The sequence below is a fragment of the Mauremys mutica genome, chromosome 1 (assembly GCF_020497125.1).
Source record: "Mauremys mutica isolate MM-2020 ecotype Southern chromosome 1, ASM2049712v1, whole genome shotgun sequence".
NCBI classification, from domain to species: Eukaryota; Metazoa; Chordata; order Testudines; family Geoemydidae; genus Mauremys; species Mauremys mutica.
The window spans coordinates 226,415,594-226,433,239 of record NC_059072.1 but is presented as its reverse complement, the minus strand read 5'-3'; the positions used below and the strand labels follow the sequence as shown (position 1 = coordinate 226,433,239).

The 17,646-nt window shown below is 41.2% G+C and overlaps 1 protein-coding gene across 1 annotated transcript in view; it reads left to right on the top strand.

Moving 5' to 3' along the window:
* Nucleotides 1-17,646, top strand: part of NHS (NHS actin remodeling regulator) — a 340,119-nt gene that overhangs the window by 301,021 nt on the left and 21,452 nt on the right. Inside the window, exons 2-3 of the mRNA XM_045021174.1 lie at nucleotides 2,978-3,130; nucleotides 8,843-8,976. Coding sequence (XP_044877109.1) covers nucleotides 2,978-3,130; nucleotides 8,843-8,976 — 287 coding nt within the window. The remainder of the gene's footprint in view (nucleotides 1-2,977; nucleotides 3,131-8,842; nucleotides 8,977-17,646) is intronic.

Genomic DNA, 17,646 nt, shown 5'->3' with positions numbered 1-17,646 from the left:
TTGCTTGGACCTCAAGAGTGCTCCCACCATGCCCTGCAACCCTCCCCATAACTAACGCCCCTGCTCAAAGGCTTTGGGTGACCTTTGTCATCACTGGGGGAGTTTAGGTAGCCTGCCAACTCCCTCCATTATGTTTGTCCAGGCTGGCTCTAGGTTTTCTTCCCTTGCAGCTTCTTCCCCTTTTCTCTCCCTCTCCTGTGGTTCTCCCTTTCCAATACTTGCCTCTGGGATTTGCCCTTCCTCTCTCCATACAGAAAAAAACAACCACATACTTTCAATCTGAATGATTATTATCTGAATGATTATTATTTTTAGAGTAAGGGAAACTGCGCTCTCTCATGTCTTCATGAGAGCGCACAGCGTGTCTTCTTTGTAATATGCTGCTTCAGCTCTCCCTCACAAAATGGCAACTGCCCTTGCAAATATCAGATTCTTAAAACATGAAAAAGTGCAGTACATGGGAAAACTAAAATATACAACATGCTTTTTCCAACCCTTCCACTCTCCTATTCCATGTTGTCCCCTTCTTCCACTCCTGTTTCTTGGTGTCTTTCTCTTCGTACTGTGGTATGCCTAGTCTCTATTATTTATTGTTTTGTATTACAGAAGTGGCTAGGAACCAGTGAAGTACAGAACTTCATTGTGCCAAGCACTGTACAAACTTATAGTAAGGGACAGTCTCTGCCCCAAAGAACTTACAATCTAAATAGATTAGACAAAGGGTGGGGAGAAAGGACAGAACATACAAGCAGAGTCAAGGATGTGGAGATTTGTAAATGTCATGTTAATTCCCTCACTCCTTTAGGGAGGACTTTAGCTGCTGCTTTTGGGGACTGGACTGGGACTGAGGCAGCCTGTGGTGCTAGCTATCTCCTCCTCTTCCCAGCTCATCTTGTCTCTCCTCCAGATGGTAGGAGCTAGGAAGCAGAGCAATGGCAAGGATGCACGTAAAGCCGTCAGTGGAGAAGATGCTGGGTGCCCATAAGCAGTATCCTTAAGAAATGGAAGGAGAAAACCACAGCCAAAATTGCAAATATCTGGGACATCCAGTGGAATCCAAGAATGTCCTGGAAAATGCGTTACTGTTAGCCAACCTGCAGTTCTTACTCAATCACATTCTGCAGGATATGTCTTTTTGGCTATTACCTGCAGAGTAAGCTGGGGGTAAGCAGAATGGATAAGAAGCCAATAGCTTTCACTGTCTGCAGATATCAGTTTCCCACATGTATTCCTTGTTACTACTGGGGAGGAGTATCACTTGGTATTGAACTTCAACCTTGTCAACAGTGTGAGTGGGAGAACCACTAAGCACAAATGCAGATGGTCAAGAGCCAAACTGAGGCCAGTCCTTTGGGGAGGCCAGGTCTCTCTTTCTGCCACCATGTGAGACAGACATTTTGAGGTGTCCCTAAGTTTGAGCAGGAGGAGCTTAAAGAACTTTGGACACTGCTAGCTGATCAGTCCCCCCGTGAATGCTATCACTGAACAACTGAATGAATGACTGGATTTCTTTCCTACACATGCTGTTTTGGGGAATGGCTTCCGTCTCAAGAACTATGGAGTGATGACCTGGTCCCCTGTGAGACTGACCGCAACGGGGTCACTGAACTGAACCATTTGCCTGAGAGTGCTGTGTATCACTGTTCTTTTTGAAAAAGACCAGGGGAGAGGAGGAAAGGGCTTTGATGTGTTTATGATTACGAGTACTGTCTGGTTCTGACCTGACTCTCAGACCCACTGCTAGGAGGACTTCATGGCTCCATATTTGTGTAGTGAGAACCTCCCTGACCCCCCTGTACACGCGCACACACTGCATAGTGTTGAGAGTACTGTGACTTTTACCCTGTGACCAGAGTCGTTACTATGACTCCTTCATTTTATGGGAGAAACCTGAGATCATTGAGTAACTGCTAAAGAGAAATAATCAGAAAGTCTGGATCTTATGCAGGCAATTAGTGTTGGAGCTTATAAAAAAACAGAAAAGAGACAGGGATGTAAAAAAATATATATTTTACTTTTTTATACAAGCTGTTGAATGTAGTGATACAAATCTGCTCTGTTTGGCCACCGCAGAATTGCAGAATTCCTGTTGTCTGTCTTATTTATTTTGTCCCTTGTAAAACTAGTGACTGAATACACTAAAGGTAAACTTGCCTCTCCTGGGCCCACATGAAATTCTGTCTTTCCTTAATTTGTAGCTGGTTCATGCAACTTTCAGAGGAAGTCCTTTGAGATTTATGGGCAGAGCAATTGAAGTTTTTAGTCCCTCAAGAGTCAATGCCCATTAAAAAGTACCTTTTCTGAAAGGTAGTATTTGAATTTGCTTAGCGGGCTCATCCGGTAGTTTCAGTCTTCATGAAGTGAGCTAACAACCAGTGTTGTAAGATAGTGAGGATACAGAATGTTATAGTGAGACAGCATAGTCTAGTAATTAGAGTGGGCGATTGAGAGCTAACTGGTGGGTTCTGTTCTCCACTCTGCCATTGATTCAGTAGGTGACCTTCAGCACATTACTTGACCTCATTGTGCCTCGGTTTTGCCATTTGAAAGTGGAGATGATAATGATTAAAGCTATGTTTTAGTCTCGGGTATTTTTAGTAAAAGTCAACAAAAATTCACAGCCTGTGATCTGTCCATGACTTGTATTATATACCCCTGACTAAATCTTGGGGAGGAGGGGCGTGCCATGGGTGCTCTGGGGGGGCAGCGTGGCTGCTCAGAGGATGGCCTGCAGGGATGCGGGTGCTGGGGGGGGGCGGGTGTCAGCATGTGGCCCAGGACCCTTGCTGGTGCTGGGGGGTAGTATGTAGAAGAATAGTGGTCCCTATCACCAGATAGGAGGAGACATGGTGTGACTCCTTCAGCACCCCTTTCTAGCAGTAACTTACCTTCCAAGTATGGTGCCTAGCTTACTATTTCAGATAAACTGCATGTAACAGTGGGTAAATGTCCTGTTCTCTTGTTTTTGATTCTATAGCTGTGTCTAACCTGGATGCAGAGAGTAAACTGAGTGTGTACTACCGAGCACCTTGGCATCAGCAAAGAAATATTTTCCACCCCTCAACCAGACCGCCCTGTGTGGAGGAGCTGCACCACCACGCCAAACAGAACCTGCGAGCCTTGCGTAGAGGTAACCACTTCCACAGTCCTCTCTCACTTTACCCACACTATGGGTCTGATCCAGAACCCACTGAAGTCAATGGAAAGACTCTCAATCACTAAGCTTTGGATGAAACCTTTAGTGAATAAATATGAAAAAAAACAGGAAGCCATGCTAAGCAGGGTTTGCCCCTTGTTTTGCTTCTTTATTATTATGTATTTTATTTTTTAAAAGTTTTCTTTCTGCTTTTTTTTTAACCTTACAAATATTAGGATTGTCACATCTGTCTTCCATGTTTTTTTCCGGAGGATTTATTGGGCATGGTAGAGCTGTCTACTGTGATCTCTCACTCGTAAACTGAATGGGTGGAAGTGTTGAATTTTAACAAAGACATCTTTTCTCCCAAGTGTTAAATGGTCACAACATAGACAAAGAAAAAAAAACTCTGAGGTTTTTATAAACAGCCCGACTAAAATTTTCTTTTCTTCCCAATTGTTCAGCATTAAGTGTCTTGGTTTTTTTTATGTCATTTTTCTGGTTATGACAAAGTCTTCCAGGGTCAGTAATACTTGAAGGCCATTACAGAGAAGCAAAATGTCTGATTTGCATCAGTCTTCACTGCAGAGGATATGAGGGAGATTCCCAAATCTGAGCCATTCTTTTTAGCTGACAAATATGAGGAACTGTCCCAAACTGAGGTATCAGTAGAGGAGTTTTTGGAACAAATTGATAAATTAAACAGTAATAAATCACCAGGACTAGATGGTATTCTAGGGAACACAAATGTGAAATTGCAGAACTACCTACTGTAGTATGTAATGTATCACTTAAGTCAGCCTTTGTACCAGATGAATGGCAGATAGCTAATGTGAGGCTGATTTTATAAAAGGCTTCAGAGGCAAGCCTGGCAATTCAAGGCCAGTAAACCTAACTTAAGTACCAAGCAAATTGGTTGAAACTATAGTAAATAATAAAATTATCAGATACATAAATTAATATGATATGTTGGCAAAGAATCACCACAGCTTTTGTAAAGGGAAATCATGCTGCATGAATCTATTAGAATTCTTTGAGGGTGTCAATAAACATGTGGACAAGAGTGATCCAATTCAGATAGTTACTTGGACTTTCAGAAAGCCTTTGACAAGGTCCCACACCAAGGGCTCTTAAGCAAAGTAAGCTGTCATGGGATAAGAGAGAAGGTCCTTTCGTGGTTCAGTAACTGGTTAAAAGACGGAAACAAAGGGTAGGAATAAATGGTCAATTTCCACAATGAAAAAGGTATAGCAGGGTCTCCCAAAGATCTGTACTGAGACCAGTGCTGTTCAACATATTCATAAATGATCTGGAAAAGGGGGTAAACAGTGAGGTGGCAAAGTTTGCAGATAATACTAAGTTACTCAAATAGTTAAGTCCAAAGCTGACTGTGAAGAATTAGACATAGATCTCACAAAACTGGGTGACTGGGCAACAAAATGGGAGACGAAATTCAGTGTTCATAAATGCAAAGTAGTTCACATTGGAAAACATAATCCCAACTATACATATAAAGTGATGGGTTCTAATTTAGCTGTTACCACTCAAGAAAGAGATCTTGGAACCATCATGGATAGTTCTCTGAAAACATCTGCTCAGTTTGCAGCAGCAGTCAAGATAGCTAACAGAATGTTCGGAACTATTAGAAAAAGGGTAGATAATAAGACAGAAAATATTATAATGCCACTATATAAATCCAAGGTACGCCCACACCTTGAATACTGAGTGCAGTTCTGATTACTCCCATCAAAAAAAAAATTAGAATTGAAAAAGGTACAGAGAATGGCAACAAATGATTTGGGGTATGGAACAGCTTCCAGGCAAGGGGAGATTAAAAAGACTGCTTAGAAAAGAGACAACTAAGGGGGAATGTGACATAGGTCCATAAAATCATGAATGGTGCGGAGAAAGTGAATAGGGAAATGTTTACCCCTTCACGTAACACAAGAACCAGAGGTCACCCAGTGAAATTAATAGGCAGCAGGTTTAAAACAAACAAAGAAGTACATCTTCTTACAACGCACAGTCAACCTGTGGAACTCATTCCCAGAGGATGTTGTGAAGGCCAAAATATGAGTGGGTTCAAAAAGAATGAGATAAGTTCATGGAGGATAGGTTTATCAATGTCTGTTAGCCAAGATCGTCCAGGACATAACCCCATGCTCTGAGTGTCCCTAAACCTCTGACTGCCAGAAGCTGGGACTGGATGACAGGATGGAACACTCAATAAATTGCAGTGTTTTGTTCCTTCCCTCTGAAGCATCTGGCACCAGCCACTGTAAGAGGACAGGACACTGGGCTAGATGGACCATTGGTCTGACCCAGTATGGATGTTCTTATATAATATCTAATATAAAAAACAAGCAGAAGAAACAGTTACCTTTTTTTGTGAAAGTCACCTTTAAAGTGTTCAGTAGCAGCCTTTCTTAGGTGAAGTAGATTTGCATCATTATAAATAATTATCTTAGTCATTTGTTGTTGTTAATGATAATAATTGATCAAATTTGTGAATTAACTGGATAAAATGTTACAATTAATTAACACATTTTGACCTCTCTGCAGGTTTTAACTCTGCAGCTAACTGTGGGTGCAGTATGTTTTAATAGTACTGCAAAGAGCCATAAAAAGGAATTACAATCATAGTAGCACTAAAATTAGAATGGAATTTTGGTGTTTCCTTGGACAATCAGCAGAGCTAGTGTCCTAGTATCAGGGTAATCTGCTTCCGCCATCTTGTGGACAGGAGAAATTCTGACAACCAAAGCATAAAGGCAGTGGAGAGAAATGGGTACTGGTGTTAAATAACAAATTGTGCTTTGGCAATGTACTATCTTCACTATTTAATATTAACTCTGCAGCATTAGCAGTTTGTCATACATTGTTATATTTTATTTTCTATGTATTTCTTTTATTGTAAAATGCAATTATACTCTGAAAAACACACCTAAAAGCAGCATTTCCTACTTTATACCTCCTATATCAAATTTGCATTATTTACAAGTAAAAAGATATTTTTAACTGCCACTTCTTCAAACTCAATGTTAGATCAGAAAAACAAGTTACGTTCTCCTTGCCTCAGTCATCGAATGCCAGTGACAAAGCCTGTTCTGTTGGTACTTAGCTGACAGTGTTGTTGAGAATGCATTTGGTGAAAAAGAATCTAGCTTGCGTTTCCATTGGTTCTGCATGCTAACAGGAATGGAACTATTGCTACCTTGGCATCAAGAACAGAAGGAGGTAAAAGACGCAACCATTCCCCTGTCTCACACGGATTCCCAGAAGATTTTGAAGAAGCTTGAGTTTGGGCATGGATTGATGCTGGAGAGACTTCAATACTAGAGTTTTCTAGGCAATGAAAGACTCTGTAGAGCTTGAAATTTTCTTGGAACTGAGAGAGACTAGTATAGCCGGAGCCTTGAAGACAGACACCTCAGTTCTGGGACAAGTCTCTGCCTCAGCATCTGCCTCCCTGGTGTCAGTCAGAACCTAATGCAGCTGTGAAACGAAATCCTAGCTTGGAATGTTCCTTCTTATTTCTCCTCACTGAACCTGTTGATACTCTATTATACCTCTTAATGTTTCTAGGAAAAGAAGCTCCCATTGGAAGTCAGGCCTTGGTCCAAAGCATCTCTGCATTGGCCTCACTACCATTTGGGATATAATTTAAGTCCCATTCTGGGAGACCTCAGGCTCATTAGCCTCTGATGTAGTGTCTTTTAGGAGAGTAAACCTTCCAATGGCCTATGGCCTCAGTGGATACTCCTCCATCTTGGACATTTGTGCCATGGCAGGGTCAATGATGAATCCACCTTATCCTTACAGTACACATACTACTTAGCTTATGGAAGCCTTTCAGGATTGCATTCAGTTTTCAGAGGGGACGATAACTGCACTTTATCTTCCATGGATTGCCTACTGATCTTTTTCTCTTTTGATTTTGGTTGTATTTAAGACAAAAACAAATTACAGATAGGAAATTTTCAGATTTTTGGGCAATGACAATAAATCATGTGTTTTTTCCAGTTATTTAAAATTCTTGAACTTTGAGCCTCCGGCTCTCAGTTTTGCTCTGTTTTGTCTTAACTTTGTGTAAGAGATGGAAATAAATCTTCATGTTTATGGGCAATTTCTCTCTTTGCCAGTGGGGAGATCATTTTCAACAACCATTATCTGGATTTTAACTATGTTTCTAGGGGAGCAGTCTCCTGCTGTGATCTGCATTATGGGGTCTGGATGTGTGGGAGTGACCCAGAAGTATAAAAATCATAGAAATGTAGGACTGGAAGAGACCTCGGTAGGTCATCTAGTCAAGTCCCCTGCACTGAGGCAGAACTTAAATCTAGACTATCCCTGACAGGTGATTATCTAACCTGTTCTTAAAAACTTCCAGGAGGGAGATTCCACAACCTCCCTAGGTAATTAGTTCTAGTGCTTCACTACCCTTATAGTGTGGAAGTTTTTCCTAATGTCTAACCTAAATCTCCCTTGCTGCAATTTAAGCCCAGTACTTCTTGTCCTGTGCTTAGTGGTTAAGGAGAACTATTTATCACCTTCTTCTTTATAACAACCTTCTACATACTTGAAGACTGTTATCATGTCCCCACTCAGTCTTCTCTTCTTCAGACTAAAACCCAGTTTTTTCAATCTGTCTTCGTAGATCTTTAATCATTTTTTGTGTTCTCCACTGGACTTTCTCTAAATTTGTCCACATCTTTCCCAAACTGTGGTGCCCAGAACTGGACACAATACTCCAGGTAAGGCCTTATCAGTGCTGAATAGAGTGGAAAAATTACTTCTCATGTCTTGCTTACAACACCCCTGTTAATACATCCCAGAATGATGTTTGCTTTTTGTGAAACGGTATTACTTTGTTGGCTCATATTTAGTTTAGCCCCCACATCCTTTTCTGCAGTATTTCTTCTTAGGCAGTCATTTCCCATTATGTATTTGTGCAAGCAATTATTCCTTCCTAAGTGGAAGGAATGTTGCATTTGTCCTTATTGAATTTCATCCTGTTTACTTCAAACCATTTCTCCAGTTTGTCAAGATCATTTTGAATTCTGATCATGTCCTCCAAAGTGCTTGCAACCCCTCCCAGCTTGATATCTTCTGCAAACTTTATAAATGTGCTCTCTATGCCATTATCTAAACCTTTTATGAAGATATTGAATAGAACCAGACCCAGGACAGATCTTTTAGTTGGTATTTGAGTTGCTAATGTTCCAAAGAGTATATGATCTATTTTGTTTAAAGATTAAACGAGCCAAGTCTGGGTTTTAGTTTTGTAAAACCTCATCAGTCAAAAAGATTTGGGTACTTTGCCTTGGAAGGGGATTTTAATGGGGTATGTGGGGAACTTTGTACACATTTAGTAACAATTACATGTATAGCAACCCTGTGTCCCTACTTTCTGACTCTTTGTCTACCAACTCTTTTGTTTCCTCCACTGTTGTAGCTCTCACTTGCTGTACCATTAGAATTCAAGCTCCTTGGGGAAAATACTATATCTTCATCTGTTTTTGGAAAGCACCATTCATGGTTTGGGTGCTACTGCAGAAATAATAATAATGAGGAAGAAGACCAGCCTGAATCTTTGCTAGAAGATTAAACTTAATTATTTATATCTGTTTAAATCTCAATAAAGAGATTTTTGTTTACTGCATCAATCAGAAAAACTGACTTCTAGTTTCTCCATTTTCAAAACAGAACAACGAAACCGGGGTGATAACAGAGAGCAGAAAGTCCCAGGGCCCATCTCTGTGGTGGTTCCCCCATTTCCCTCCTTCCCTGCAATCTACAGTCAGAAGAGGAAAGAGATAAAGGACCGGCACTTGCTAACAGTAAGCTTTTCATACACACTAAAGCTATAACTTATATATTATTATTGGACCTAATAATGATGTTGTTCATTGTGACCTTTATCATCATGCTTAATAATTACCCTATGGATTTGTGTGGTTACAATACAATTGACATTGGTCTCTGCCTGATCAGTAACAAAACACAGGCTGGTTTCCAGTAAAGATATTGTGAGTTACATTTTGAAGATTCCATTAGGAGACAGATGGGCACTTGAGATTTTATCCTCCTATACAGGTGCTACAATACCTTCAGGTGTCATTCTTAACTAAGGCCTGGTCTACACTGGGGGGTGTCAATGTAAGATACGCAACTTCAGCTACGGGAATGCCGTAGCTGAAGTCGAAGTATCTTATTCCGACTTACCTCCCGTCCTCACGCCGCGGGATCGACGTCCGCGGCTCCCCCGTCAACTCTGCTACCGCCGCTCGCTCCGATGGAGTTCCGGAGTCGACGGGGAGCACGTTCGGGGATCGATATATCGCGTCTAGATGAGACACGATATATCAATCCCCGATAAATCGATCGCTACCCGCCTATAGGGCGGGTAGTCTGGACGTACTCCAATGCCTGAGCAAGGTGTAATACTTCCAAGAGGAAACTTAGTGTTGTATTTTGAGTCCTGGAAGTACCATTGCCAAGAACCAGGAATTCTAGCATTTCAAATAATGGTATGTAAAGATACTGGTTTACTACCAAGGTACCTGCAGTTACACACATGCCTACAGAGTACTCATCCATCTCTAGTCACAACTTTTATTGCTAATGGACTCTGCTCTGCCACAGTACAGTACTGTACATTCAGATATTTTATTGTACCATTGACTTATGTGAGTATTGTGACTAGCTCAAGAGCCAACAAGTAAAAATGGTAGTGCAGTCAATGAAGTTGCATTGATTAACACCACCTGAAGATCTGACCCAATGTGTGTGTATTGACTAGCCCTGGGCACAAATTTGAAATTAAATTACTGATCTCACAGATCTACCATTGTAAAAGGAATTAGTCTCACCAATATTTTGAGAACTTCACTGTGAGTAAAATTCTCCCCGTGTTAAGGACCAGTGCAAATCCCACTTAGGCACCCAAAATCAAGCTTATTGGGACTTAAATAATGCATACATCTTATGCTGGCATCAGCACAGGGATGAATTTCACCCTGTTTATACATGTACAGAATATGCAACTGGGCACCTAGACATATGGCTGTGCCTGAATAAGTGGGTAGCTAGGTATTGTATAGTCACATACTTAATTTAGCAATAAAATATATACAAATGTAGTACAAAAGTGTAGTAATGGGAAAGGGATCTGAGGGTAATGCACACTTCCAGCCAGTGGTGAGCTCCTGGTGCAGTGTTCAAATCTGCAGCCAGTTCCAATGAAGTGTTTTGTTTCTTTTCGGAAAACACAAATTGCATTATAAGGTATGGATTAGTTCTGTTTATTTTATTTTTTAACTAAATGGATGTTTTCGATGGCTAATTTCAAGGAGGCCCCATGGCACAGGTGAGTCTTAAGGAGGCACTTGAACAAGGATGGGGGCCTTGTGAATCATTTAAGAAAAGACATTCTGGGATTAGAGGCAGCGTAGAAGAAAGGGGAGAAGACGTTTGCAGGAGAAATAGGTGAAAGGTGATATCATAGGCAGAGCAGAGAAGACAAAAGGGTCAATGAGAGGCAAGGAAGAAAGGTGTCCAAGATGATGCCAGGTTATGGGTCTGAACTGGTTCAATGTAATAATTTGGTAGTAGATGGAATAAAAGTTTCCTTAACTAGCATCAGATGAGGGAAAAAACTTGCCTTTGAAAGTGTATGCTGTGTGGTGAAATGACTGGATCATAGCTGTGTTTGGAAAGTGACTAGTAGATTCAGACACTACTTTCATATATGTAATACAAAATAATAATTAATAATGAGCAACAACCTGAGCTCTGTACTTGCAGAAATTAAGCCATGTTAACTGCAGATGTCTGACACCTTTTTCCCTGTAAGAAAGAGTCAAGCCTTGTGTGCATCTTGATTGGGTTTTTTTGGAAACTGCCCAGGCTCAACGTTCCCCCAAGCAGGAGCAAGCAAAAATTACTAGAGCACTTATTCCTACTGGCCTCTAGTTAGCTGGCAGTGTCTTGTTTTACTAATTCAAATCCAGGGTGCTCCAAAGTGCTGATTAGAGCACTCTGCATTCATGGGGGAGTTGTAAAAGGAGAGGATGTGGCAAGGTGGTATAGAGTGGGCATGAACATAGATACTGCTTGGCAAACACTGTTGGAGTAGCTCTTACAAATCTTTAGTCAAACAGTGGAGGACTAATTGAATTTGTCAGTCCTCCCTCCCCCCAATGTAATGGCATCATTATTAAAGAAAATACTGTCAGAGGTGAGATTTTCCTTTTCAGTGTGTTACATCTGCTGCAATAGGCTTGTTGACTTCTCTGAATTTCTAAATGCTTCTGGGAGCTGATCGATAATTTTTGGCGTATTATGCCAATTACTGGTTGCATTGACTGACCATTAATTAAGTAACAAAATATTAGGGCTGAAACCCACCAGAATTTTCATACATGGAACAGCGGTATGTTCTGTATTTCCCTTTCTTTGCCTTCAAGGAACGTGCTCGTGAAAGAAAAACTAGCTCACGCCAACAAAAAGCCATTTTCAGTGCATCTTTAAGGCTGAAAATCCAAGCAATTGGGAATGAGGAAATTCCAAAAGTTACAGGCCAAACTTTTCAAACTTGGGTACATTAACATTCAGCAAGTGGCCTGATTTTCAGAGGTGATGACTACCTACAGCTCCCGTGGATTCAATGGGAGCTGCAGCGGTTCTGTACTACTGCAAAACAGCCTATTTACTTAGGTGCCTAACTTTAGGCACCCAAGTTTGAGCATTTTGGACACAACTTTAATGTTTTAAAGTTCAAGTTGTTGTCTTGGCTTTGTAAAACATGCATTTGTTAGAGAATAGATAGAACAACCAATAATAAATTAAGGATTACATTTGATGAGGAAAAAAACTAGAACACACAACATAATGTAGGATCATCAAACTTTTTAGGTGTCCAGGGCATGATGTGTCCAAAATTCAGCTTGTCTTACCTTTCCAACCAAGCAGAAGTCCAAGTATCACTCATTTTGCCCCTTTTGCCTATGAAGAAAACTCAAATCAATTTGGGTAAGACTCAGACTTGACAGAACAAGGGGATTATTCCTCAGACATGTTCCCATGACAACCCCGCATGTAACACCTCCTACTACAGCCATTGAAAACTGAGATGCTGTGTCATTGTGACTGCAATTACGACTTTTGTTTCACATTCTTCAATCTTTTCTTCTTTTTTTCTGGTGCCCCACTCAGTCTAGTGAAGCGTGAAGCTCCAAAAGTTCAGAATTTGAGTCCAGAACCTTGTGATTCTGCAGAATTGGTCTGGAAATCTCAGAAGAACAAGTTTTCTCACAGAGCTCTGGCCGTTCAACTTCAGGACATAAATACTTTTCAGAAATGGGGGAAACACTTTCACATTTTGAAATACATACTGACATATACGCAAAGTTCAGTTTAAGCTTGACTGTAAATACAGTCTGGGCAGAGATTCAAGAGACTTCTGTTTTCTGAATTTGCTTTCCCCATCCTTTAGACAAGACCTCATCTGGAACAAGTAAGGAATGGAAATGACCCATCAGGTTATTTAGTCCATCTCCCTGCCATTTCAGAAATATTCTCTGTGGTATGTTCTCCAGTGCTTTGTATATGCCAGTTTTAAATGATTCAAAGGGAAACTCAAGTCAAACACACCAAATTTCACAGTTTTGTGTTGAAGCCATGTGAAACCTCAAGGAAATACTAATGGGCTGAAGGATTTTAATTAATCACGCTGTGCACTTCCTGTGCACAAATGGCACCTACCATTCTTCATGGAAAAGCTATCCGTACTATTGAATCTGTGGATTGAATATGTAAAGCGATAGATAAACACTAAGTGTGGTACATACAGTCCGATGTTATAGGATTATTATTATTATATGCCTTCTTCTGTTAGAACACCATGTGTGGTATGACTTCTGTCAGAAAACAAATCTTATTTTTGTATTTACCTTGTCAAAACACTGAAGCATTCCGTTAATCATTAAAGGATTGTCAACATTTTAACAGATCACACTTGTAATGTTCCAAACTAAAATAAACACCCACAAGCAGATAAAACAAAACTTGTGGAAAGTAAAACATATGGAGATGTAAATTCTGAGAGTAGGCAGGCGTCTTATGTGTCTTGTGTCTTGTGTCTTATAGCAATAAAATGGGGGGAAATATTTTATATTTTATAGCAATAAAATGGGGGGAAATAGTAAGAACTATTTTTTTATTTTCTCTACCAGTATCGCCTGACTACATGAAAAAGATACTGTGCAGTTACAGAATATTAATCTCTAAATATAGTGCACAACCCTTTGTTCAAACCGTTGGAAATACACTGATCTTTTACTAGCACTTCTTTTCCTCTTCCCAACAGTGTTAATTATTCTATCAATGAAATCAGTACTTTTGCCTTGGCTACATAAGACAAACAAATGATTTGTTCTGGTCTCTTAAAATTCTGTTATGGGGGAGAATAACATTATTTAGCACTTACACAGTGCTTTACAATTCCAAAGCTCTCTACAAAAGTGGTTTCATTCCTCCTTGCCATTTGCCTATGAAGTAGAGAAGAAGGAGTCTCTTCATTTTACAAATGGGGAAGCTGACACAAGGAGGTTAAGTGATTCACCCAGTGCCACTTGAAAAAGTCAGTGTTAGAGACAGAATTAGCACTCGAGAGATCCTGGTTTCAGCTCTGCTTTCAAACCACTAGTTCCCATTTCTCCTACAGCTTATTTCCCCAATATATAGATTTTTGTTTTCATATTTAAAAGTTATGGAGGCTTATTATTGAAGAGTTCTATATTCATTTTGGGTGAAGTAGGCCCAGACAAGTCCTATCCCATTTAAGTGGTGTTTGGGCTACGTGCTGACCCTCTGCACTGGGGTGAATTTCAGCTTTTTCAATTTTATTATAAGATCATCCAGAAAGGAAGTTTCCAGCCTGCCCTCTCCAGTGGTACAGAAATCAGGGCTATAAACAATGCTTAATCCTCTTGTTTGCCTTTTTGTTAGTTCTTGCTCTTAGGGGGGTCAACAATAATGTTTTTGGAATTATAAACTGTGGCGTTGGTCACATTACTGTTAAAACTTTGTCAGCACGTCCTCTCCTTGCAGGGGTTTGGGAATCAGCCATCCAGATTTCCTGCAGGCTAACATTTAGCATATACAATTTCAATACATTTTTGAACTAATTTTGAGGGGGAAAATCAGTTTAGCCATTTCTAAATTAAACAAACATGCAGGGAATAAAAACTTCCCGCTCTTGGAAACTTTTCTGCACTCACTAAACAGCTTTGACTAGAGGAACACAAGTGAGTTGTTTGCTCTTGGTTTTATATTTCTCCTTTAACCTTTTTGCTATGGGTTCCATATCCTCTGTGCAGTCCAGGGCCGGCTCCAGAGCCCAGCGGGGCAAGCACCCGCCTGGGGCGGCCCTTTCCCGGGGGGGCGGCAGGCTGGGCCGGTGGACCTGCCGCAGTCATGCCTGCGGGAGGTCCACCGGAGCCCCGGGAGCAGCGGACCTGCCGCAGGCATGACTGCGGAGGGGGCGCTCGTCCCGCGGCTCCAGTGGACCTCCCGCAGGCATGACTGCGGACGGTTCGCTGGTCCCGCGGCTCGGCTGGACCTCCCGCAGGCATGCCTGCGGCAGCTCAACTGGAGCCGCCGGACCAGCGAACCGCCCGCAGCTGCGGGAGGTCCAGCCGAGCCGCGCGACCAGCGGACCCTCCGCAGTCATGCCCGCGGGAGGTCCGCTGCTCCCGCGGCTCGGGGGCGCCTCCCGGGCATGACTGCTTGGGGCGGCCAAATTTGTAGAGCCGCCCCTGGTGCAGTCACTCCCTGTGAAATGCCAACAGTTCCTGGAATACCGTCACTTCAGATGAGGTGTGCTAAGGCATCATGGGCATTGCTTGTTCACAAGCCTTGCCTTACTACTTGTAAACCATAAATGACACTGGAGCCCAAAACTCCAGGGAGGAGAAAAGGGAATCAAGTAGTGAAAAGGGGGAGGGATAGCTCAGTGGTTTGAGCATTGGCCTGCTAAACCCAGGGTTGTGAGTTCAGATCCCCCAGGGGCAAAAATCAGTACTTGGTCCTGCTAGTGGGGGAGGTTTAGGTTGGATATTAGGAAAAACTTCTTCACTCAGAGAGTGGTGAAGCACTGGAATGGGTTACCTAGCGAGGTGGTGGAATCTCCATCCTTAGAGGTTTTTAAGGTCAGGCTTGACAAAGCCCTGGCTGGGATGATTTAGTTGGGGTTGGTCCTGCTTTGAGCAGGGGGTTGGACTAGATGACCTCCTGAGGTCCCTTTCAACCCTGAGGTTCTATGATTCGCCACTCTCTATGGACCAGCTGCATTTCCTCCTCCTCATCCCATTGCTGGAACAGGAAATTGAGTTGGCCTATGAATTGCCAAGCTGGCAAGGGCCCGACTGCAGGTGGCCTTCATAGTCACTTGCATTGATTAGTCTTAAGGTTTGCATCACCTGGTATGTTCTACTTACTGCCCAGAAGTGGTTAACGTCAGAGATGCTGAAAATAGGAGATGTATCTGTGCAATTAAGATTTTTACATGGATAGCCTGATACTTCAAAGACTTGGCACATTAACAATTACACTCATGAAAAGAGTTGCATTGAAGATCCTGGGATCTCTCATAAAAGTAACGCTAGTCACATGTGTCAGTGTTTGCAGCAGAAGTCCCTAAGTAATTAATTACACACTAGACTGGAATGGCTTCAGAAGAATTTTTCTAGTCCTGTGCAGAAAAATGCCTTTAAAAATACTGAATTTGTATTTAACAGATCGACTGTTGCCATCGCTGTTTGTCAACAACACAAATAAAATGCACTATGAAAAACAGCCTACAGGCAAAATTATCTGACAGACCAGAATGGCCTGGGGTGTTTAGTATGATTTCATGACTAATTACATATTTCCCAAGCCAGTTAGAGCTGGTCTTTTGAGTTTGAGAGATTTTTTTAAAAACAAACCAACCCCCAACCCTCCAGATATGACCTATTTAAATAATGACATTTTGTTCTTGCTTTACATTATCCTACTTTTATTTTTCCCCACAACGGAGTGAGGTGAGGACAGATTGTCAGGCATACCCTCATCAGCTTTTGACTTTTGAAGCTTTTGTTGTTGTTTGTCACAATTGCACTCTAATTACTTTATTCAAAGACTATAAAATTGAAATGTAGGAAGGTTCATCTGTGGTTAGGTACTGAGCAGCAACTTGGGAGATCTCAGTTCAATACCCAGTCCTGCAACAGACTTCCTGTATGATCTTGGGAAAGTCAGTTAGTATTTTTCCATTGACTTCATTGCATTTGGATCAGGCCCATAATCTCTCTCTGCCTCAGATCTCCTTTTGTAAAACTGGGATATACTTTATTTTCTTCTTCCCTTTGGCTTGTCTATTGAGAATGTAAGCTCTTAGGGGCTGGGTCCATCTGTTACTCTGGCTGTTTAATACAGCGGGATGCACTTCTCAATTGGGTCTTCTAAGTGCTAGCGTAATACAGATAGGTAATAATAGCAATAACTATAATAATAAAATAACTGTATGAAGGCATATATCAACTGCTCAAGATACAGAGATTCACCCACATCTGTAGGAGGAGAATGGTGAAATCAGCACAAACTTAATTTACTTGTAGATTAAATTGCAACTTTATAATGTTGATATTGAGAAGACAAAAGAAAGAAAAAAAACAGGGTTTAAATGAAGGCTGTGCACTGATTGTATTGCATTTGGTTCTTTGTGTTCAATGGAGACATCCCACATGCTGTACATGGTATCATGAAATTCAGTTAAACCAACATTTTCAAACGTGGCTTCTGATTTCGGGTGCCCATTTTGAGACATGGTTGTCCAGATTTTCAGAGAAGCTGAGCACCTGCAGTTCCAATTGACTTCAAATGGATTTATAGGTGCCCAGCATATCTGAATATCAGGTGTAAAGGGTCTTAAGGTGGGCAGCCCAAAATAATGGCTCCCTAAATCAGTAGTCACACCTTAACATTTTATCATTAGGGTTCATCTTGCAAAGTGCTCAGCACCTGGCAGGATTGGGCCTATAATTTATCATAGGAAGTAGCATCTGAAAAAGACAGTGCCTGATCTGATTCAGTCTGGAAAGGAGAGGGAAGTTAATGATGCTAAAAGATGCCAGCTTGACAGCCTTGTCTGAAAATCTGTATTTACCCACAGCACAGATAATGCTGTTATGCTTTGTTGGCATTTTATGGCTACTTTCAGCATTGGAGCAGAGTTTCTTAATTTTTTTAATCCACTTAAGGATTTTCAAAAAAAAAAAAAAAAGAGAAGTAATTCTTGGAAAGTAATTCAGGCATTATGCAGTCTACATTGAGTAGCAAAGCATTATTAATGATTAAAAAAAATAATCCCTATCAGTCATTTGATTTTAGCCTCTTTCCCACTGTCCCACACAGGATTTCATTTTCTAGGCTTCAATTGCATGTTGCCTTCTGAGAATGCTTGTATT